This window comes from Vigna angularis, chromosome 3 (genome assembly GCF_016808095.1).
Source record: "Vigna angularis cultivar LongXiaoDou No.4 chromosome 3, ASM1680809v1, whole genome shotgun sequence".
Classification (NCBI taxonomy): domain Eukaryota; kingdom Viridiplantae; phylum Streptophyta; class Magnoliopsida; order Fabales; family Fabaceae; genus Vigna; species Vigna angularis.
Window position 1 is genome coordinate 13,542,335 of NC_068972.1, and position 24,600 is coordinate 13,566,934.

Here is a 24,600-nt window from a genome sequence, read left to right on the forward strand (position 1 = left end):
AATATATTTTATTAAGTTAAATTTAATTAAAATTAAAATTTAATTTATATTATATTATATATTTTTTTTGTAATTTTATTTTAAAAATGTATTAAATATATTTTTTTATGCAGATATTTACAGGTACCCGCGAATTTTAAAGTACCTACGGATATTTTGTAAACAGATACCCATACGGGTAGTGTATATGATTTTATTCGGTGAGTCGAGTTATGAGTAGGCACTATCCGTGTCCGACCCGCCCGATGCCATCTCTGCCTGTGTCAACAAAAATTGTTATTTATTATTTCTCATATTTTGTCCAGTGTTTTTCCTTCAAAGTTTACCTGTTTTGTCCCCTACCTCTTTTAAACCTTTTGTACCGTGGTATTGTGTGGTATGATTTTTCAATTGATATTAAGCAATTAGGTGATGATAGTACAGTGCTAAAGTTAGTTTGTTCAAAGATAAAATAATAAATAACTTTTTTACATTTAAATATTTAAAAGTACAAACATAAATACATAAAAAATAATATACTTTTTTTTTATAAAAAATAATATATTTTTTTACATTAAATAAATTACAACATTTCAATATATCAGGAAGAACATAGACTCGGCCTGTTCACATTTTTTATGTAAGCAAATTATAAAAATAAGATATAAATATTTTTTAATAATAAATCGAGATGTTATGGGATTATTTTTTGAATAAGAAGTTATGTAATTGATTAAAAGATTTCATGTTTTGTATTTTTTAAAACGTCGAGATTGTTTTAATTTAATAAATGACAAAACTTGTTTAATTTAAAATGTTTAAAATATTATATTATTTTTTACACACTTAAAGTGATATAAATATATAACTTTTTATTTAATTATTCAGATGTTATTGTTTATTATTCAATTTTATCTTTTATGTCTATGTATATGTATGCAATAGATTTATGTTCCTCTACATAACCGAAAACAAAAGAAACATTTAAATTATAAAAACAAATATACTGAATAGATTTATTGTTCAAGATATCATTATGTAATAAATCAAGTTTTTAATTATAAAAATATTAAACATTACCTCAGATGAAAAATATTTAGGCAAAAATATAAATATATCACACTTTTTTTCTTGTAAAATTCTTTCTTACATATTCATCACTTTTTGCGGTTATGTAATGGGGCTTCTACTTGGGTTTTAAGATATACCTAACCTGAAGTATACTTTCTGGTTGTGATGGCTTGGTATATTTTATCTCTAAAACTTATCATATTTTTCTCTTATTTATTTTCTTTCTCATTTTTTCATTCCTAAATAAGATAAAAGTGTTTATATTTTTTAATAATTATATTTAACTAATATCACCAATTGAAGATTCATGATTCTATGTTTGCTAATTCACTGTTATTTATTTGAGGTTAATAATGTAAAATAAAAACATGGAATGGAACATTATATCAAGAATTGATGAACTTAACTGAACCTGAGATACCCGCAACAGAAAAAAAAACATTATTTATTTACCTAAAAGCAAATCCACAAATTATTTCAGTAAAAGTTTTTTTTTCTTGAAAAAATAACATAATTTTTTGATTGATGAGAAATGAAGGTGGGAGAAATATAAAAGAGAGAAGAGGCAGTTGAAAAAGTTTGTGCAGTGAGTTGGATCGTTTCATTTAGTTGAGTTGCACATTACCTTCCGTGTCTTTGCTCTCCCTGCAATCTAGGGTTCCTCGAATATTCTGTATCTTGCCTTAGTCTTTAATCTTTCTTTTTGTTTGATTTCTCCGTCACTGTTCATTTACTTCGATCTGTTCAATTCAGGTACTTGCCGTGTGGCAATCATCTTCTTCTTTTCTTTTTTCACTTGTTATTCTGTTTGATCACACTGTTCAATTTAGCGCTGATTGGAGCTTTAGCACACTTAATCCCGACTAATTAGGGTTTTATTGAAGATCTCCGTTGTTGCGTTCATAAAATTCACCATGACAATCGCCGATGATTCAGTTTTTCCCATGGATAATGTGGCGAGTTGCATACAGCTTTCTCCGGAAGAGGAAAACCAGATTGTATCAGATTTGATCAAGGAATCAGAACTTTATTTGAAAGAAGGCAACTTATATTACGTCGTTTCTAACAGGTGTTAACCTTATATATTTTATTTTGTTTTAATTTTGACGAATTTATGCTACACTGTGTTGTGCGTGATGGAATTGAAAATTATGATTATTGGTGCCTGTTTTTGTGTATATAGTCGATTAGCTTATGTCTCTAACATTAGCTTATGTTTTTGTGTATTGTGCTAGTGCCTAAACCTGCATATGCTAGTATGTTTTCTCCTATGTATCCTATCTTTTGTTTTTTCCCTCCCAACAATACTGCCAGGCTAGCTCTTTTGAAAATATTGTTATGTAGTTGCTATTGGGCGTGCAAGGGTAGCCATACTGCACATGAGAGCTGATACAAGTTATCAAATGTTTGTTGATTGTCGTTCGTTTCATGGTATTCAGTCCTAAATAGTGGCATGGACACAAAAATGCTGTAGCAGGATGCTTGCTATTTTGAGCCCTAACCATCATTAATAATCAAGGCTGGAGATCAGGCAGAGATTTTAGCAAAAACTATACATTTTTTGTTTCAAAGCTGGAGAATGGAGAGAGATTAACAATTGGTCACAGATTGTAATGGTAAAAATAGAAGTGACAGAGAAGTGTAACAGATGTAGGATGCAGAAGTCAGAACAAAGCAGGAGGAAAGTAGGACGAGTGCAACATATGGAAGGAGCATGTTCAGGCTTGAGTACGAAGAGGGTGATGAGACAAGGAGTTGATAACAATGAATGAGAACTGACATTTAATGTGGCGGATATTCTACAAGTTTGCCCCTGTAAAAGGTATGATTGACACCATTTCAGGGGCTGAAACGTATCCATATGTATCTAACCCAGTAGTGTCCATGATGCCTACAGAAGGCCATAGGCTGTGATTACACTACCCTAGCTGTTATGCAGCAGAGGAGAGAGGAGTGGGTTGGCCCTGAAGGCATAATCACAATCATGCTACTATAACGTGCCATTAACTACAATGGTTGGTGTTATCATAATTTTTTTTAAAATTGATTGAATATGACCAACAAGCCATAAAAGTTTGACAACTCACATTTGGGGCCAAAGCCTTTGAGAAAAAAGATGGGTATTGGGGTAATCACCATCTTATAATTATTGTTGTATATCTGATTGTTCAAAGAATAGTAAATGTCATGTTATACCAATGGGTCCTATGGCCTGGTTGTGATAAAAGGGGCATTTTGTAACAGTTATGTAGAGTAGAGGTGGCAACCTGAATTGCAGACAAATAGTGGACAAACTGCAGCCACTATGGTAAAGATGTCGTTCAATCCTTGTTTGGTCTCCTTTATTTTTGTATTATCCTTAAATCTTTTCAGTGGCTTCCTTAAGCTTAGTATCCTCTTGTATTTCAATTATGACATTTCGACTATCCAACCACATTGGGAAATATGTCAAGTCAACACTTGCATTTCCCTCTCCTCTATATTCTGGGATAAGGACTATTTCCTCTATTTTCAATTTCAGGTTTATACACAATGTCAAAGTTGTATCCAAACAATTTAGCTATCCAATTTTGTTGACTTCGAGTGATGACTTGCTGCTGCAATAATTGTTTTAAACTCTTGTGAGTCCGTGGTCTCTAAAAATATCCGGCTCACTAAGTAAGGACGCTGATGATTTATAGCCAAAGCAATTGACATCAACTCCTTCTCATAAGCTGATTTGCTTAGGTTCCTCACTCCCAAAGCCTTGCAGGAAAAAGCTATTGGGTGTTTATTTTGCATGAGTGTGACCTCCATTTGCAAATTCGAGGCATCACACTCCACCAATTCTTCCTCAAAACTAGGCAATGCCAATATTGGTGCTGATGTCACCCTCCTCTTTAGTTCTTCAAAAGCTTCTTGAGTCTCCTCATCTCATGTAAAAGCATCTTTATTGGTAAGTTCTGTCAAGGGTTTGGCCACTTTCTCATAATCTCGAATAAATTTCTATAATACTAGGTTAAGCTAAGTAACCCCTAACTCCTTTAATACTCTTGGGAATAGGCCAATCTAGAACTCCTTGCACCTTTTTCGGCTCAACTGTCTCCCCCTCTTTAGATACAATATGTCCAATGTATTACACTCTTTTGAGCAAACCAATATTTTTTCTTATTCGCAACCTCACTCCAACACCCTCCATACCTTTTTTAAGTGCTTTAGTTGAGGAATCCAACTTCGACTATATTAAAATATCGTCAAAAAATAACAACAGGTACCTTCTTAGCTTCGCCTAAAAACCTCATTCACTATGCCTTAAATGTGTTTGGGGCGTTTGTTAGGCCAAAAGACATTCCAAGATACTCTTAATGTCCTTCATTGCTTGTAAAAGTCGTCTTGGGATGTCCTCCTTTCTAATCTGCACTTGCTAGTACTCATATGTTATGTCTAGCTACTGAACAAACTTAGAACCATGAAGCTTATCTAATAACTCTTCTATTACCAAAGTTGAGAGTTACCTTATTCAATGTCCTATAATCAACACTCATGAGCCAAGATTAATCCTTCTTTCAAACAAGAATGGTTGGGCTTGAGAACATGTTGTTGTACCTTATAACTCCATTAACCCATAATTTGTTGACCTGCCTATTTGTTTCATCCTTCTGGTGATGTGCATACCATTAAGGGCAAACATTCATTGACCCTTAACCGTGTAACAAGTTTGTACCATGGGACTTGGTTCATATGGTGGAAGCCCCTTTTTCTCTTGGAAAATTTGCTCAAATTTACCCAAAATCATTTCCAATCCTTCTTGCTATTGCTCATTAAGAGGCCTTAATCGATTTTCTTCTTCCTTTGGTCTACAAATAGCAATAGGCATCATAAGTCCCTCTATCCTTTTTGAATTTCCTCCAACCAAATATTGTAAAGTCGTTTGAGTTACACAACATTCCCCCTGTTTTGCAGCAGTACCCAAGTGTCTCCCATGTTTACTTTCATGGTATGTAACTTCCAATCCACCACCATTTCTCTCATGGTATGTAACTTCCAATCCAACACCATATCAATCTCTTCGAGATCAATTAGAAAAGCATGCAATACACAATGCAAACTACCCAACTGCATCACAAGATTGCGATATATACGCCTTGTCTTGATGCCCCCATCAAGATGTGCATGCTTTTCATATCCTTCTTCTTCCACACCATTGGTCCATTATATTTCATGAGATAAAGTTGTGTTGCTGCACTATGCACCAACACACACTAGGCCTGTGAATCCTTCCTTCTAGTTTTAACGTTTGTGGTTGTTTCCCTTTTGTTTGTGATAGGGATTGCAAACTGATGGCACTACACTCTCCATCATAGGCCTCCTCCGATGACATATCACCTTTATTTTGCAGGAGGTCTTCCTTGCCATCCTCCAACTCCTCAGATAATGTAAACTTTAACTATTTTTCTAGGCAAACATGTGGAGTATACACACCACGGCACTTAAAACATAAGCCCTTATGCCTTTGGTCTAACAAGTATCCATAGGACCCCTTTATCTCTTGGACCACTTGTAGACCTTTCTAACATTTTTTTTATTGGGCCTTGGCCTCTCTGTACCTCTTGTTGACCCATAAATTTTTACACCCCTATCAACATTTTGTTAAACTTTGTTAAGGAAAGTCAAATTGGGCCTCATGGTCCATTGTGACCAAACACGGGTGGTTTCTCCCTTGTGTATTGACTAATCTGTCCACTGCCCTTGTAACATTAATGATGCGTGATCTTGACAACGATCTCAAAGCATGTAAACTTTGCACCCTCTTGATCTCTTTGTTCAATTTATGGAGGAAATGAGCAAAATATTGTTGCTTAAGAATCTTTGAGACTTGGGCAATCTAGAATTCAAAATCCTTAATATATTGTTCAACATTGCCAATTTATGGAAGTGCAGTGAGCTGGTACTCATTCGCTTCGGCCAAACAACCATATCTATCCAACGAAGCTTGTTTGAATTGCTCCCATGGCCTTTCTTGTTCGTCAAGGAGTTGAAGAACTCTATGGATACACCTTCCATATATAGTAGAGCCAAGTTGACATGGACCTGATTGTTGGTCTCTTACACTTGAAAATAAACTTCTGCCTTGATTATCCACCTAGCTGGATCCTCCCCATTGAACATGGGTAGTTCCACCTTTTTTACCAATTGGCGAAATTCATCAAGTGTGTCTCCCTGTAATTTCATCATGTTCCTGCCACCGCTATTCGGTGTCTTCTCTATGGACTTGGTTTGTTGCTCCAACAATTTTTATTTCATTTGGCTGTGGTTCCCTGTTTGCTCTTCGTGAGTTCCTAACAAGCTGTCCATTTTTTTGGAAAGGAGATCAAACAACTTGGACTGATTGTTGGTGTTCTCTTTACGCAATTCCTCCATTGCCTTGCGATTCTCTAGTGCTTGAAGCCGCATAGCTTTCCTGGAATGTTTCATGCTGGCATTTTCTACCATATCTAGTTGTGGATCCTTTTGTTTTTTCTGGCTCTTAAGCTGAATCACCATCTACAAAACTCTTATTCTTTTTGCCTTCTTCCTTAGGGGGCATCCACTATGGCAGGCTGGACCTCGTCCAATGCAACTCTTTATCTTGTTATTGAATTCTTAATTTTGCCATAGTTTGGTTGTGATTCTAGTTTGCCTTAGATTTATTAAAGTGATTAATAGTGCTGTTGACATTTAGGTTTTGGCAATTTTTTAATATTTGAACAAAGGTTCTATGATTGAGATGAATTGCCAGGGTATTCTTTAAATTGTGAATTGCAATGCAAAATTACTTCAAATAGATAATATACATGATGTATAGCATTCAAGTAAACAATTTAAACTAAAAGCTAATTAAACAATTTAAGCAAAGTCATCTAAAACAAAACTTTGTGAAGCCCTTTTTATTTGAAGAATGGAAACAACGCAATTAAATAGCTAAATACAGCACATGCATGTGTGAGTGACAAATAAAGGTTGAAAACAAAATAGGATTAGTTTACAAGTGCTCTTTTGAATTACTTTTTCATTTACAAATTAAAGCTCACATGACTTCATAATTTTTCTTTTTCATGAAAATTGGTGAATAAGTAAGAAACATATGAATTATTGAATATTGCATGAATCCTATTGATGATACAAAATTACATAGATCCATTAAAGAGTTTCATACGATACAAAGTCATCTAAATTGGATTGGATTGAAAGATTCTGTTAGCTATAATTTTAGCATTTATAGTCACCATGTTGTTTGGGATGACAACTACGGACCTTCACAATTTACATGATATCTTTCCATGTACTCAATTTATGAATGACTTGTTCTATTTTTATATTTATGCTTGTGTATTTTTGAGCATTGTAATTCTGTAAAAATTTCAGCAAGTGTTTTCTGCTGTGGTTTTATGAGCTTCATTTATTGTGTTTTTTTTCCAAAGACTTTTTAATTAAAAATGCCTAATTTTTTTTAAAGATAATTAGATATTTCATTTTTTTTTGAGAAAAAACCAAAAGCTATAGAAAAGTTTCTGCATCTTTGATTTCACTTATTATGTAGTTTGGCCAGTTTTTAAGAGATCTTTTGAGGAATAAGTGATTATTTATCACAAAAAAACTCAATCAGACTTACCCAGATGCTTTTCTTGGATGCTAGAATGAGTAGCTTCTGCAAAAGCAATAAAACAAATATGTAATAGAAATGTTTTTGTGCAAAGCTTATTATATATACCTATTCCTCTTGTCTTGCATGCAGCTGGTTTTCAAGGTGGCAGAGTTATGTTGGGCCTTGTGTTGGTATGCTATCAATTGACAAACAATCTTCTGATGGCCAGCATGCCAACATGACACACACAAAGATTGCGAACAGACCTGGGCCTATTGATAATTCTGATATCATTTCCAAGGGAAACAACTTTGACAGCAACAGTTTAGATGTTACTCGAATGTTGGAAGAGGGTACAGACTATGTTTTAGTCCCCGAAAAAGTGTGGGAAAGGCTGTTGGAATGGTAATTGTCAAAATAATATTTTGCTTTTTAATGTGGAGAAAATTTATGATCTAGTGATTTGTAGTTTGAAGGAAGGGGCATACATGCATAAATTATATTGATCCTGTATTCTTTGAAAAGACAGTGATAAAATAATCTCTAATACATGTGATTAAGCATGCAATGGTTATTTTGTGGACAAATTGGAAGCAATTTCCTAATAGCTTATATGAACTGGTTTTGGAATATGATGAAAGAAGAGCCCAAAACATGTTTAATTTTAAAATTTCCCTCTTGAATGTTCGAAAGCAATGTTTTTGGTTGAACTCTTTACATGTCCAGATTTAATATTGAAAATTTGAAGCTAACCTATGTAAGATTATGGAAACCTCTTTTTCTTTGGGGATGGAAAAATGTATGACATTAATTCAACATGTCATTGGATGCAATAAAGTGCTTGATTTGTTTAATGTGTAAAACGATTTCTCTCTCAATTGTCTAGGTATGAAGGTGGACCAGCATTACCGAGGAAGTTAATTTCTCAGGGTATTGGACGTAAGCAATACAGTGTTGAGGTTTACCCACTTAGTCTAAAGGTTACTGATGCGAGAGACAACAGCTTGCTGATTGTAAAATTAAGCAAAAAGGTACAGATTGATTTCATTACAATTTCTTTTGTTCTAGTTAGCTTTGCAGTAATCACAACGCGTAATAGGGTGCTAGATTATTTATTTATTTATAAGCTCTGTATGTTGGTGATAGGTTCTTTATCCAAGAACCTAGGAAAAACTCACTCCTTACTTTTCAAACACACACACCGACAAAGAAATGCTTCTTTTATTCACTTTCAATCAACAGAAAGAATACAGAGAGCTTAACCTCTCCCCCTCAGGACAATGAGTCCTGATCAACAATTCAATAAGGCAAAAAGATCCCTCCCCCAAACTAATCACAACTATTTATACAAGTTCAAAAGCTTTTCCCCGCTCCCCCTAACTGACCAAACAGTTAGACCAACTAACTATGTTTCTTTCTTCTCTCATAGACTAATAACGGTCTAACAGTTGGTCTTTGATTATCACTACAAGAACTGATTATGCTATTTTCTATAAATTTTAGTATTACCATACTATATATTAAAGTAGTTGATTTTTATTTCCTGTAATTATTGTATGTTGAATGAAGGTCATTAAATTGAAATTTCACACATGCTTCTCTGTTTTTGTGGAAGAATGCTCATAAAAATTAAAATTAAATTTAATAGTTGTAAGTGCAAACCATACAATTAAACGACAACAGTTACATGTTTATACTGGTGTCTCTTGACACATTATGCTTCTTGTCTGGATTGGTACTATATTTGGTTGTAACATGATATAATTTGATGATTGAGTGTGAATGAGCCATCATTCTGATTTTTATTTTTTTCTATTCCTGTAATATATTTTAGGCTACCATAGGTGAACTTCATGAGTTGGTGTGCAAAATCAAACAAGTAGAACAAAAGAAGGTGCTGTTCCCCCCTGTTGCCTTTTGCTTTTATTTATTTCATTTGTTATAAAATCTTACATTTCTCCTCCTGTCTTTTTTCTTTTTGTTTGTTGTCAACTATTTTAGGCCTGTATCTGGGATTACTTCAATTCGAGAAAACATTCACTGCTGACAGCCTCAGAGCAGACATTGGAGGAGGCTAACTTGTTGATGGACCATGATGTGAGTGACCTTGAGTAATGTAGATCTTTAATGTGTGTTTGGTTTGGCGTTTGGAGCCTTGGATTCATGTTTTGGATGTGAAAAATGGAATCTACTGAAAGTAGCTTGGGCCTGGATGTGAATCACAAATCCACGTTTCACTTGATCCTACGCCAAACCAAGCATACACTTAATTGTAATATGGCATTCTTCTAAATTTATGTTTTGATACAAAGACCTAACTTTTTTCTTGGTATTGATTCTTCTATAGAAGCTTGATGCTCCTGATTCATCTCTTGCTCACAGATTCTTCTAGAAGTATTACCTGATGGAGATCATTCTTCTCATTCTGGCATGGATTCAATGGGAAATGAACTAGCTTTGGTACCATTAGAACCTTCTAGGTCATCTGTGTCAATTGCCGGGGGACCCACCATGTCAAATGGTCACTCAACTGGATCTAGTTTTAGTTTGTATCAGGGAACTTCTGTTAGTTCGTCATTGACCAATACGGATGATAAACATGATATCTATAAAGGTGAAAGGGGTGGTTTGGCAGGACTGCAGAACTTGGGCAACACCTGCTTCATGAATAGTGCTATACAATGTTTAGTCCACACTCCACCGCTTGTTGAATATTTCTTACAGGATTACAGTGATGAAATCAACATGGAAAATCCATTAGGAATGCATGTACGCAACCATTTAAATTAGTTTATATGTATTTCTTTTTCTAGTGTTCTACAGGTTATAAAAATAGGGCATAGATGAAAAATTTCTTTTTTTTTTCTAAAATTTTAAAACTATATTGTTACTTCTTACAAAATGAATTAGTTTTTATTTTAGTCCTGTAAAACATTTTTCTTTGATTTTCATCTTTTCAAAAATTGATAAAAACATTATTTTAGGGATCATAAATATTTTTAGATACGTCGTATGTTGTCATTGTGTTAATGCACCATTGTGTGACACCTAGGATGCTTATTTGTCATTTAGTTCAACACATAAGCAGTTAATGAGTGTAATATAGTACTAGGTAGGGTTCATAAATAATTATTTCAATTTTAGAGGGACTAAAACAAACTTTTTTCTTGGGATCAAAATTGAAACTCGTTCATTTTACTGGAACTAAAAACATGTTTTAAGTCTAAAAGTTATGTATCATTGGTGACTTTGCTTTGAAGGCATTTTCAACATTTAAATTAATTCAGAAATTGTTACATGTGTCTGGTATGCAGGGTGAGTTAGCACTTGCGTTTGGTGACTTGTTGAGAAAACTTTGGTCTTCAGGGCGAACTGTCATTCCACCCCGTCTATTCAAGAGCAAATTGGCCCGATTTGCTCCACAATTCAGTGGTTACAACCAGCATGATTCTCAGGTTAGTTTATGCAAATTGTCAAAGTTCCTTATTTTTGTGATTACTGTCAGGTATAAACTCAAGTGCTGTTATTACTTAATACTGGAATGTTGTCTCCTTGTGCAACATTCAGACAACTTAGGCATTCTTCCACCAATCTTTCTGTAACATGAAATCCCTTATGTCGACCATTCGCTGTTTCCATGGGTAATGCAACAACATCTTTGGTCATCTGTTTCAGGGGCAGTTGAGAATTGGGATGAGACTAACTCAGTAAATTTTTGTTTTCTTATGTAATTTATCTTTTTCTTTTGCATAACTTGCATTGGCAGAATCCTACCCGGGAATCTGGTGTAGCGTGAAAGTTGCACATAAGAAAATTTGATGATTGCTTGAATTTCGTTCAGTGAAAGCTTTTAGTTGTTTAAATTGTTCACAAAAAAATGAACTTCAGCATTTTTATGGTTGTTGTATGTTTTCTGATTATTGGATTTCTTTCTTTAGGAATTGCTTGCCTTTTTATTGGATGGTCTGCATGAAGATTTGAATCGTGTGAAACAAAAGCCTTACATTGAAATGAAGGATTCTGACGGTAGGCCAGATGAGGAGGTTGCTTCTGAGTGTTGGAAAAATCATATGGCTCGGAATGATTCATTGATTGTTGATGTATGCCAGGTGAGTATTTGTCCATGTTTTTTCATTGGCACTTACTGCATTATAATTGATCCTCCACTAGTCGTCTCTTTGCTTAGTTAACTGTTTAAATTTCTGCCCTGTTTTCACTTTTCTTCCCTCCCCTGTTTTGACACAAGAAGTGAAGAGAAGTAGTCATGAATTACTCACTATATTTTGTATGTTTTACTGTATTCAATTTTTGTTTATAATTCGTTTTGTTCTCAAGTTTTTTTCCCTTCTCAATAAGCCTTCTCTAATTTCTATCAATTTTAACTCTATTTTCTATAGAAGCTTGACAATATGGAGTTTCAACTTTAATTTCATTGTGGTTACCTTTACTAAGCGTGGCATTTTTTATTTTCCTACAATAAAATGATCAGGGTCAATACAAGTCAACGTTGGTTTGTCCAGTATGTGAAAAAATTTCAATCACTTTCGATCCATTCATGTACTTATCATTGCCACTACCTTCCACTGTCAGTCGCACAATGGTAGTAACTGTCTTCTATTGTGATGGGAGTGGTCTTCCAATGCCATACACCGTGACAGTTCTGAAGCATGGTTCCTGTAGAGATCTTTGCCAAGCATTAGGCACTTCATGTTGCTTGAAGAGTGATGAAATGCTTTTGCTTGCAGAAGTAAGTGCTTCTCATAAAAGTTGCTTTTTCTTGGTTTTGATTTCAGTGATTGATGGTTTATGTCTATCTCTTAGGTTTATGATCATAGGATTTATCGATATCTAGATCCGGCGGAATCATTGAATTCAATAAAGGATGATGAACACATCGTGGCGTATCGAATTAAAAGTGGAGCTAGCGAAACAAAACTTGAAGTAATACACCGACGGGCAGATAAGTAAGTTTACCTCTTTTAGTGTGTTGGCACGAAGCCTTAATGCTTCATGGTTACCGAAATATGAGTTAATTTTATGTAGGATGGATTTAAAATCTCACATACCAAAGACTAGAATGGATACCGAAAGCTTAAGCATTTTTGAAATTGATGGGAATTTTTCGAAAGTAAATTGTAGGGATTTCAAATAACGTCAGTATCAACTTATCCATCTCAAAGTTTTGATTCGCCCTCTTTCTTTACTGTACGCTTCCCCATCTTTGTCCTATTCTTCTCTTCTGGGATTCTCTTTCTCTCCCTCATTTCTTAAGTCTCTCTTCTGCAGCTCTCTACCCCAACCTCTCCTGTGGTTATCTCTCTCATTTCCCTTTTTCTCTTTTGCCTCTGTCCATTTCTTTTCTGCACCTCACCCTCACTCTCCTTTAGTATCTTATGCTCGTCTCTGCACATCTGTACTCTCTTTCTTCCACACCACTCTTTCTACTTCCTTTCTCCCTCTCCATTTATCCTTTACAGGATTTTTAAAAAATAAATATTTAAAAATGAAATTTTACATATGATGTGAATTATATAACTTTATCAAGACAAAGAATAAAATACAAGGAATTTGAATTGTTTTATTCAAACAAAATGTATTTAAATTTAAAAGTCTTCAATTGAAGCAACTATACATCCATCCATTTCCAATTTGATAGAATTTTTGCAATCATCTTTCCAGACATTTCCTAACTTTTTGGTCAATTTATTCTTAGGGTTCCCTTTTAACTGAAAGTAATATTGTTGGTAGCTCGTTCTGTTGCAATTTTGCAAAAAAAAGGGCGTAAATATATTTTTCCCCTTGGAAGTAATTGATTGGTTACACCGCAATTTTCATTAATCTGTTAATCTCTTCCAGAGATGGGAATGAGTAGTCCATAGATTTTTAATGGTGATTAATTTCAACTGTCTCTGGATGCATTCATTTCCTTTATATTTTGTGGTGTTTTTTTTTTCTATTTTGTCCATTATTGGGTGATTTAAGTACTATGGAGTCTTGCAGGTACCATTCAAGTTGGTAACTATTACTCAGGATATCACCACTATCTTATAATAGGAGTTAGGATGGTATAAATAACCATTTGTGGCTTAGCGTAGGCAATCTGCCATAGCATGATTTCTCAATTGCTTATAGACATTTCACCAAGTTGTTCTTGGTTCACTGAATTAGACAACTATGATTATATTTCAATTACTTTATTACTGTTTGATTTGATTTTTTGAATTACCTTGATGTTCATTGGACAGTATGAAGGGTGGAGAAAAGAAGTCCTTCGGAACCCCATTGGTTACTTATTTGGCAGAAGATCCTCAATTTGGAGCCAACATTGAGGCTTCTGTACGTCAATTGTTGGCACCTTTAAGAAGAGCACATTCTTCAACCAAGTCTCATGATGGTAAGGAAAATGGTTTCGTCTCAGCTGGCAGTGATGAGCAACCAATCATCTCCAATACTCACAGCGAATCACAGAGTGTAACAATTGGAAGCAAAGAACAAGCGGGAACATCATGCGGGGAGTCATCTTTCCAACTTGTTTTAACTACCGAAAGTTCTGAACCCATTGGGAAGGCTTCTTTTATAAAGCCCACCAAACTTATAAGAGTTTGTCTTGATTGGACTGAGAGAGAAAATGAATTGTATGATTCTAACTATCTGAAGGATCTCCCGGAAGTTCACAAAACTGGATTCGCTTCGAAGAAAACCAGGCAAGAAGCTATTTCTTTGTTTTCTTGCTTGGAGGCATTCTTGACGGAAGAACCTCTGGGACCAGATGACATGTGGTAAGATTTGCTTCGTGTTTTTGAAAAGGATTCATACTGTACTACCGTGAGCTTTGCTTTGAGGGATATTTCCGCTTTAATTATTTTTTTCCCTTTTCAAATTAATTAGGTACTGCCCTAGATGCAAGGAACACAGGCAAGCTACAAAGAAGCTTGACTTGTGGAAGTTGCCCGAGATTCTTGTCTTTCACTTAAAACGATTTTCATACAGTAGATACCTGAAAAACAAACTTGACACTTTCGTGAATTTTCCCATTCACAATCTTGATTTAACCAAGTATGTGAAAAGCAAAGATGGACAGTCGTATGTGTATGACCTTTATGCAATCAGCAACCATTACGGTGGTCTAGGTGGTGGGCATTACACTGCTTATTGCAAGGTATGTTAATAACATGCACCTGCTAAATTTGTGAATTCATTCTGCTGTTTGAGACGTTTGTTTTAAATCCATTGTTCAATTGTTCTTCCAATTTTTAACAGTTGATCGAAGACAATAAATGGTGTCATTTCGATGATAGTCATGTCACTACTGCTACTGAAGCCGAAATTAAATCCTCTGCTGCATACGTGTTGTTCTATCAAAGAGTTAGAACTAAAGGCCAGTTGGATGGAGAGACATCTCAGGTTCATACAGTGTAGACCATGATGGGGCGTTTTGTTGGTTGATGCCTGGCTTGTATGCTTTTTAGCAGTTAGCACGAAACAGAGCTCATGTCCTGAATAGTTACTTAGCAGTGCAAAACTGCTACGTAAAATGCCAAACAGAATGTTACCTTGGCATAACAGCTAGCTATTAAACAACAATGTTTTAGATGAGACAGAACATTTGATATCATTGGTAGTATCAGTTCAAATCACTACATGAATGATATCATTTTTTGATAGGGAAATTTTGGCAGCCTATGATCTATTTGTTATTTTATTTCATCGGAGGTTAAAAAAGATGATCATATTGAATTCATCATAATTGCTGTTTGAATGTTGTATTGTATGCATTCGCATCGTGTGCCTTGGGCGGCGAATGTGTTTGTGAAAGAAACCAATGGTGCCCTCCTTCCCTCGTAATGTTGTTAGGATTCTAGTACCCTGTGTCACGTGGAAGAGATGAACACCACCTCATTATATTTATTTATTTATTTATTTTTTAAATAGTCGTTTGTCTACGTTCTTATTTATTGCTTTTGTATGTTTCTCCAAAACAAAGTCTGTTTCTATGCTGCCCGCACCTGTAGGCAACATCGTTTCTGCAACCAGATTTTAGTTTGGAAAGGAGTTTGTGACAAACCGTTTTAATAAACAGCCTACACCGATAATTTTAAACTGAGGAATGAAGTGATAAATTTAATGTTTCTTATTTTACTTATTTTTTAAATATAAAAGAACTATTTTAATGTAAAATATGTCTTATCTTGTTTCATTTTGTTCTTGTATTGATAAAAGTATTTCCTTGGGCTGTTAATTGGTCTATCTTGCCATGAGGTTTGTGGTTCTACGGGCTAATGCTCGTGAAGTAAAACAAATTCAGAAAAAAAAAATACAATCCTTTATAATTTCAAATTTTATAAATACAAGATTTATTGTAATTGTAAGCATACCAATTATAAAGAGAAAATTGACAATTTATTGTTTAAAGAAGGAACTATAATGTAAAAAAATATATCAAAGTGAATCACAAGAAAATCTAGATTCATATTTATTTTTCCATCCTAGTGCTGGGTTAATAGCCCTGTATGACACCTTTTGAGGTTGCCTCACTCCAACTTTAGGGTTTGTGACAACGGGGAATGTTAATAAATAGGATAATTGTGGTTTATTTGAGCTAATCTGGAAAGATTTTTTTAAAATAGTTTGTGGGCTCGATTAGTTATTTCCACACGGACGTGGTGAGAAAGCAAGGAAAAAAGTGCCGTGTTTTTAAGTATTTTTATGTACATCAGTTCTGAAAATATTCATAATAATCCGGCCTATTCTTTCACTCTTCACAATAAATAATTAAAAAGTAATAAATAATAATACATAAAAGTATTAATAACAAAAGAACTTATCTTCTGCTTTACATTCTTTTTTTCAGTCAAACAATCTATGTTTTCATTTGTTTGTTACTTTTTTTTTCGTTCTCTTTATTTATTTATCTTTCTTTCGATGAAGTGGAGCATAATAGCTTACCTTTTGTTCCATCAAAAGCTGTATTGTTCTTATATTTTATTTAAGGAATTGAAATAATTGTACACCAAATAAAATTTGCATAGGAGTGGGAGAGGAGGAGGTGGACGAGTAATAGAGTTGAATACACTACAAAACATATTTATTATGAAAGAATGTCCGACAAAAATACCAATCAAATTGCATGTATTCCTAATTTAATGTAATAGTAATAATAAATAATAATAATAAATTAGTCCCCGGGTGTGGGGAGTGACAAGACAGGGCTAGTGAAGTCCACAGCTAACTTTCCATCATTCCTAAACATCACGTCTACTCCCTGCAAAATTGAAACACAAACACACACAACGAAAAAGGCTTAACTTTCTTTATTTATGCTGCCAACAAAAAAGTGCCTAATGCTGATGATGCTCATTCTGTCTGTTTCCTAACTACAACCTTTTTCACACGTCTTTTCTTTCTCTCAATACGCTTCCAATAATACTTATGTTACCAACAAACTTATGCAACAAATTAATCCCACACCTACTACTACTTAATGCTAACCTAATCCAATCTTAATATTAGGCCAACTCAATAATAATACTACGAGACACTTTTATATTTATTTTTATTTAATACTTTTATATTTATTTTTATTTAATACAAAATATATTATTATAAAAATGTAAATTTTTATATTTAAAAAAATATAAAATATAAAAATTTAGTGTTAAATAAATGTAAAAAATTTAGATGTGTTAAATAATTATTTTTTAAAATTATACAGTCAAACTTAAAAAAATTCTCTTGATTATTTCATAAGTTTTTATTTACAATCAAATTTAGTTGCACCACCCAAACAATGACAAATTTTAAAATTTGAATGGTCTTTATCTCTTTATGGGGGAGTGCGACAATAATTCCAACAGTATGGGACAAGTAAAGTGAAAAAAATAAAATAATAAATGTATTAATAATTTTTTCTTTACCTTTGCTCCCTTCTCACTCTGCCTTTGCTCTTCTCCCCATCGCCACCACCCTTTCTCTCTCTCCATTCTGCGCCGAAATATCCTCAAAACTTCAAAATCAGCACCGTCACCAAAAACCAAAACGAAACTGAACAACATCTCTCCTGTCCCAAACCCAACCAAACATCAACGTTATTACAGTAACGGCTATATTGTCAGTAAAAACTAACTAGTTAGTTGAAAAGTTCAAAAATAAAGAAGTGTCAGTAAAATATTATTATAATGTATCTTTACAATTATAAAATATTCTTAAAAATATGCAAACAAAGAAAAAAAAGAAAACGACGCAAACGTGTGACTTCATCTAAAAATGTATACACCTGAACCCAGTTATGGATTTATAAACATCCAGGACATAACTTCAAAATAATTATATTTTTATTCCAATCACATATCAAGCATACAATAAGTTCGATAAAGAAACGATAAATTAACTGTATAATTTTTATTTTTATAGCATTTAATTATTGCATATACAACTTTTTATTCATTATCGATATAAAAGCCTTGTCCACTCACAATTATCTCATAAATATTGATTGGTAAAGAAATTAACTTGTATATATTTTCAGCCTCTAGATTAGAATTATCAACGAAATAGATAACACGATCATATTCAGGAAAAAAAGAAAAACCTTAGTCTACGCGAAATCGACAGTTTCATTGATAATCCCGAGAATACTTTCTGTCTTACCAAAACTAGAGTTAGGTTACATAATTTTTAGTTTAACTAATCCTTTGATTTAATACATTAATTAACCTTTTATTTTAATCCACTATGTACTAAATTTTTTTATTTTTATTTTTATTTTTATAAAAAAAATCTTTTCATTTTATTTTTATGTAATATATTTTCATTCTCACAAGGTAGACCAAAACAAAAAAACAAAACCTGTTTGAATACAAACTAAAACGTACGAAAACTAAAATAAAAGATAGTGACCTATAAGAAGCAAATAATTAATTAAAATAAAGTTAAATAAGGAATCAAATTGGCAACCTAATGCAAAACTTTTAACTTAATAACAATAGTTATAATAAGCAGAAAGTAGTAGTGGAATTAGTGTAACTAACCAGAGAGGAAGCAGAGGAAATGGACAAATATCCGGTGGAGGAGGTGGGTGGCCGCGGCGGCGTGCCAGTACCGGAACTGTTATTGACGGCGTCGTTTGGAGCAGAAGCCAGAGAGAAGCCGAGGGGGTACGCGGGGGTCCCATCGGGCTTAAAAAGCCCATAGTTGCGCTCGGAAGTTGGGCCGGGCTTCATGTTCTCATTAAACAGAGCGAAAACGTAAATGTTCAAATCGGAGTTGGGCCTGGACGGTGTGCCCTTCTTGCTGTTACTCATAGCCATCTTAATGAGATTCCCATTATACTTCTTTGCGTTCTCGAGGTTCGCACCGGCTTCGTCTTCATCCCCCTTCGAAGGCCAGCCGGTTTCCGAAATGTGAACCGGCAACTTCCCGTAGCCCAAAGAGTCCAACGCGGAATACACTGCGTCGATCTGCGCGAATAGCATGTTATCGTAGTGGAGGTTACTGGAGGGGTCCACCATCCCCTGGTTGGGTTGGAAGAGAACGAAGTCCAAGGGAACCTGTTTGGGGTTGGCCTTGTAGGCGAAGTAAGGGTAGGCGTTGATGAGGAAGGGAGATCCGGTTTTCACTTGGAAGCTCAGGATGGGAGCCAGGCACGGAGCCAGGTCCGGACGGAATGCTCCGGCCGAAGGAGGATACGAGGTTTGGAGCACGGCCAGGGAGTGCGTGGTGGTGACGGTTATTTGTTTGTCGAGGGCGAGGTTGACGAGCGCTGTGTGCACGCTCTGCATGGCTGGGAGGAGGTTCGAGGTCAGGGAAGAGTCGTTGAAGGTGAGAACCTCGTTCCCGACGAAGATTGAGGTGATTTTAGTGGCTGGAAGGTAGGGTTGTAGGTTGGTTTTGATCCATGCCTGAGCTTTCGTTGGATCTTTCATTCTGGACAAGTACTCGTTGCCCAGACCCACCATTACTTCCACTCCGGTGTTGGCGAACGCTTTCAGAACCCTCGGATCTGCGTCGTAGAGCTTCACCTTGGTTGCTCCGACGCATTTCACCAACGCCACTGCGTCGTCCGGTGAGGGAAGATTGTTGGCGATTTGACCGTAGTTTATCCCAATGGACACGACGGTGGTTGCAGGAAGTGCTACGGCTACATTACAACAGCATTGTGAATTTCCATTCCGATGAAAAAGTAAAAAAAAATGGTTTAGTTAATTAACTTACTGGTAACGAAGAAGAAGATGATGAAGAAGCGAGGGAATGTGGAATGGTAGTCCATGGATCTTTGGATAAACTAGGAATGTGAAGAGAATTAGTGAAAGAAACAGTGTTTTGGTGTGAGTGAGGAGTCTCGGGAAGAAGAGAGACAGAGAGAGATAACGAAGAGGTGGTAGATATTTTAATTTAGAGAGAAAATGGAAATGAAAAAATAAAAAATGATGACAGATAAAAGAAAAAGATTCCCTGGAAAAGTATGGGAAGGGAGACACGCGGAAAGAGCAACAAATTCGCTTGTTTAGAAACAAGAGGAACAAGATGCTTCCTCATGTAACCCTCCTCTTCATCTATGTATGTTTCCTACTTCTTCCTCTTCAAAACAAAAGTTATTATTATAATAATAATAATTATTATTATTATTAGCAGTAATGGTGGTAGTAATAGTATGGAAAAAATAAGACAAAACAAGGTCAACTAATTAGTTCAGTTATAAAAGTAACATTGAATGGAATAAATTTATTTGTCATTCAATTCAAAATTTATCAGGTTCATTCCATTTTGAAAATGAAAAATATAATTTCACGTACCTAAATTTTTACATTCATACACTATTTTTACTTTTTTTTTTCTTAAAAAAATATAAAACTTTACATTTTATGACAATTTTATCTTTATATCATTATCAAATGAATATAAAATTATATCATAATACCATTTTTTTAAGGACCATGTTAACAACTTTTTAACAATAGATTATGTGTTACTATTTTATTAATCTGTATATTTAAAATGGATCAATCACAAGTTACCACGTAAGCTGTGTTGTAAAAAAATTGTCAAATATTTTTTTTTTTTGAATATTAAGATTTTTCTTTACTTGTTTTATGTTTACGAAGAAAGAGTATTATGAATTTAATTTAATAAAAACCAAATTGGATGTATTAATTAAAATTTGTTGTGATTCGTGATGAATCGGAACCGCGTGATGGAAGATAATTGGATTTACAGGTAGAAATTAATTTCAGTTAAAACATAAAACCAATAAGTTATCACCAGCTAACTAACTAAATCATAGGTTTTGATTGGGTGGAATGAGTTTATGTAAGATGAGTTGAAGCATTTAACACTTGATTATCACCAGCTAATTATCTTATAGGTATAATCAGTTATATTTAAGATATAATACATTTTACATATTAAATGTAGGCTTGTTTATGCAATTATATAAAAATAATAATGATAATAAATTAGTACAAAAGATGATCAATTATGACTTTTAAAAATTTTATGATTTGTTTATGGTGTTTAGACTATTTTTCTGATCACAAGTGAGGAAGAACAAATGAGAAGTTTGTTTGGTTCAATTAATTTAAAGAAAAATGTAAGCAATTTATTGGCAGAAACAATATGATTTTGAAGGAAAGATATGTATGCCCAGAAAAATACAATGTATGGTCATGTGATTTTAAGAATTGATTATTTTCTTTTATTTAAATTTACATAATCGATTCTCTTTTGTTATTTGGTTTTGATGAGTTGGTGTGATCCATTGTTAGTGTGTTGGTGGGTGTTGGAGTAAGTGGTGAGGTGTTTGAAAGGAAATGAGACGATCAAATTTGTTTTTAACATAGAAGAGTTGAAGTTTCGAAGTCTCATAATCAAGTGTTGAAGGAGAGCGGAGAGTTGTTTGTGGAGTAGGGTGATATATGAATAGATAATCAATTCCTCTTTCTCCATGATAATTTTTATTTTTATCAATTAAAATATTATTTTAATTTATGAAACCTATTACATTATTTATTAACTTTCATAAACTATCATTTCATATTTTTTTCATTTTTCATCATCTTTCTTTTAATCAAAATAACAAATAATTATATATAAATATAATTGATTAATTATGTGCATATTGTAATTATTTATAATTTATTATAATGACATATATTTTTTTAAAAAACTACTTAAATTATGTATACATATTCAATAACATAAAATATAAATATAAAGTTATTTTTTTACCCAAATTCTTGTTATTGAATTTGAATTCTAAGTTTGCAAGACACATACAAAATCCTATAAATGGTTTTAGATGATAGGTTAGTTCTAGACTCACATATAAAAGATTTTCCAATGTTTAAGTAAATACAAGTTTATGAATTTGTTTAGAGTGAAAGTAAAGTATGAAGAATGAATATGTACCTAGTACTTTCTTTTTCTATTTTAGTATTTTTTTTTATATGAAATTAGGAGATATGATTATTGTGGTTGAATATTTTAGTAATAACAAATAACCATCTCATAAAATAAGTCCAGACTATATTCATTAAATATTTGTTTACTAGTGAAAAATGTTGAGCTTTAATAAAAAGTTAAAACTTATTCTTGAGTCGGACATGTACACCAGCGTACATGTATCTAAAAAATCTACCAATCACAATTTTTATCTTATTTTACTTGTACTCTCCTATATTTTCTTCTAACCTATCAATTTTTATTCATATCTTTTATTATTATTATTTTATTTTTAATTAATCTCTTTTCCTACTTCCACTCACATAATTTGTATTTGTTGCAATATATTTATATATAGAGAGAGACTTTATTTAACTTTATACATTCACTTCAGGCTCCATTTTTTATAAGTTTTTATGCTTACGAGAAAGAATGTAATTAATTTAATTGAAATGCTCAATATACTTTTTGTTTTTAGGGGATTGGTTGACTATCAACAACTTCAATATAATTCAATCCTTCACTCCTTTCTCTACCGTTCTGTTGTAATTATTTTTAATTCGTTCGATAATACAAGTCTTCCATTAGTTTATATCCACTCGGATGGTGTCTATAAAAATTATTTTCATGCTTAAGTTAGAAAGAGTCTGAATGTTCATATATTAAATGCAACAATCAATAATCATCATCTATTTGAAACCTTATCTACAGAAATTGTAATGAAATTTTAGTTACCACCAATATAATTACGATTCAATCACACTTTAATCATAATTTTTAGGTTAATTTATCTAATCTCCTCGTATAATCTTAACTAAGCCAATTGTACCATTGATCAATAATTTTTGTTGAGGATAAGTTCGATTCTAAGTATTGGTATCTACTTGACCAATTCATATTCTCAAGTGAGGCTCATACTATACAATTTTATTAAACATTATTCAATTTATAAATTAATATATAAAATAAAGTTTAAACTTTATTTAAACTTCACCATAATTATGTGTAAAATTATTTAAAAATAATTTTGAATTATCTGTCTATTTTTAAATTTAAAATATGAAAATATAAAGCTATATATATATAAGAATTTTATTTATGTAAATAAATATTATATAATAATATTATGAAGATTTCTTTTACCAAAATTTATTGAAATCAATAATTTTTATTTTCGGAATATATAGTTATAATATTTATGGTGATTACAATTAGTATATATATATATATATATATATATATATATATATATATATTTATTATAATTTTAATTAATTACATAAATGTACATGAACCATAATTTTATATAATATGATAATCAATTTATTACATTTTATAAAACCTTTTTACAATTATAAAACAATTATCATGTGAAAAATAAATAAACTAATTGTGATTTTTTTTATAAGAAATACTTTTTAAAGTGATTATTTCATCATGATTAATCAATGGTAATGTATGTTAATTGATAATACAGTTATATATTCTAATTTAAATCTAATTTGTACATTGAATAATTTTCTTTATACACACATTTATTTATATATAATTATTGAAAATAATTAATAATGTTAATACTTATTATGATTAAATGTTTCAAAATACTAAAGTTAATTAGTAATATTTATGATTTGAATGTTTAACTTTTTGTAAAATTAATTTATTTATGAGAAGAAAAAATTTAGTAACAGTGTCATGTGACTGCGAAGTTAAGTCTTAACTTTATAATAGTTTGACATCCTACTGTATTAATGAAGAAATTCATTAATAGAAATGAAGAAATTGAAATAAACTTGAGACTGATAGATTTATGAGGACGATAACTCTGGATAATGTAGAAGGGATCAAAAGCAATCCTTCTTCACTATTTTACTTTCACTTTCACATTTTCGCGATCAGCATTCCCAAACCCAACCTCTAGGAAACTGGAAACTGACGCCTTTTGTTTTTGATGCATAACTTTACAGCCACGATTCTACAAGACTTCATCTACACTCTTCTTTTTATTATTAGAAAACAAAAAAGCCTAAACTTATTTGTCTGCTATTGCTCAAAAGAAATAAAGGAATCAGAATTTTTAAAAAATAAAAAAGGACCTGGAAAGATATATTGGCGCATGATTAAAATAAAATAAAATAAATGAAGAATAAAATATCATATTTGTTATAGTGCTGCATTTTTTAATATGGTTCATCATTTTGCCATTATTACTCTAGTCTTATCATAAATATCAAATATAGCCTTCAGACAAAGACATCCACTTATATTATGTCTTAGGTTATCCCATATAATTGAACTATTCGAACAGTGAAGTTATAATCTATATTAAGAAAACTGCAATTAGTATTCTTCCTCTCACATGCACTTAGCCATTGTTTTTATCATAGAGAGTAGATAAAAAAAATAGTAATTGTGACACTTCAATTTTTTATTATGAGAATCGATACTAGTTTGTTGAAGAATTTTAACAAGAAATTATCATAAAAAGATTTTTCGGTTTTCAGGTGTCA

The 24,600-nt window shown here is 32.7% G+C and overlaps 2 protein-coding genes across 6 annotated transcripts; one reads left to right on the forward strand and one right to left on the reverse strand.

The window, feature by feature from the left end:
- Window positions 1–1,587: 1,587 nt before the first annotated feature.
- On the forward strand, window positions 1,588–15,585 carry LOC108322802 (ubiquitin carboxyl-terminal hydrolase 9). Of its 4 annotated transcripts, none has more exons than XM_052874237.1 (14): window positions 1,588–1,803; window positions 1,881–2,119; window positions 7,805–8,059; window positions 8,541–8,685; window positions 9,489–9,548; window positions 9,656–9,751; window positions 10,037–10,423; window positions 10,969–11,109; window positions 11,593–11,763; window positions 12,144–12,401; window positions 12,476–12,618; window positions 13,900–14,433; window positions 14,543–14,813; window positions 14,915–15,585. In XM_052874237.1, the coding sequence occupies exons 2-14, from the start codon at window positions 1,965–1,967 to the stop codon at window positions 15,071–15,073; spliced, it is 2,775 nt and encodes a 924-aa protein (XP_052730197.1). In that variant the 5' UTR covers window positions 1,588–1,803; window positions 1,881–1,964; the 3' UTR covers window positions 15,074–15,585. The 4 variants fall into 4 exon arrangements, with proteins under 4 accessions (XP_052730197.1, XP_052730198.1, XP_052730196.1 ...); XM_052874238.1 differs by having other exon boundaries at window positions 1,922–2,119; XM_017555051.2 differs by having other exon boundaries at window positions 1,589–1,803; window positions 1,935–2,119.
- A 1,134-nt stretch (window positions 15,586–16,719) lies between these two features.
- LOC108322805 (glucan endo-1,3-beta-glucosidase 11) lies at window positions 16,720–20,200 on the reverse strand. 2 transcript variants are annotated; one of them, XM_017555060.2, is made up of 4 exons: window positions 19,865–20,200; window positions 18,682–19,790; window positions 17,569–17,635; window positions 16,720–16,916 (listed from the first exon to the last, which is right to left on the reverse strand). In XM_017555060.2, the coding sequence occupies exons 1-3, from the start codon at window positions 19,917–19,919 to the stop codon at window positions 17,582–17,584; spliced, it is 1,218 nt and encodes a 405-aa protein (XP_017410549.2). In that variant the 5' UTR covers window positions 19,920–20,200; the 3' UTR covers window positions 16,720–16,916; window positions 17,569–17,581. The 2 variants fall into 2 exon arrangements, with proteins under 2 accessions (XP_017410549.2, XP_017410548.2); XM_017555059.2 differs by having other exon boundaries at window positions 17,569–17,711; window positions 19,865–20,197.
- Between the last annotated feature and the right edge of the window lie 4,400 nt (window positions 20,201–24,600).

Excerpts from the sequence above, each read along its gene's own strand:
- LOC108322802 (XM_052874236.1), top strand. The coding sequence starts at position 1,965 with ATGACAATCGCCGATGATTCAGTTTTTCCCATGGATAATGTGGCGAGT. Across the intron at positions 11,110-11,592 it reads ACAACCAGCATGATTCTCAG|GAATTGCTTGCCTTTTTATT; the intron begins GTTAGTTTATGC and ends TTCTTTCTTTAG. Across the intron at positions 14,434-14,542 it reads CTGGGACCAGATGACATGTG|GTACTGCCCTAGATGCAAGG; the intron begins GTAAGATTTGCT and ends CAAATTAATTAG.
- LOC108322805 (XM_017555059.2), bottom strand. The coding sequence starts at position 19,919 with ATGGACTACCATTCCACATTCCCTCGCTTCTTCATCATCTTCTTCTTC. Across the intron at positions 19,791-19,864 it reads CATCTTCTTCTTCGTTACCA|CCGTAGCACTTCCTGCAACC; the intron begins GTAAGTTAATTA and ends GTTGTAATGTAG. Across the intron at positions 17,712-18,681 it reads TTTCCTCTGCTTCCTCTCTG|GAGAGATGTTGTTCAGTTTC; the intron begins GTTAGTTACACT and ends GGTTTGGGACAG.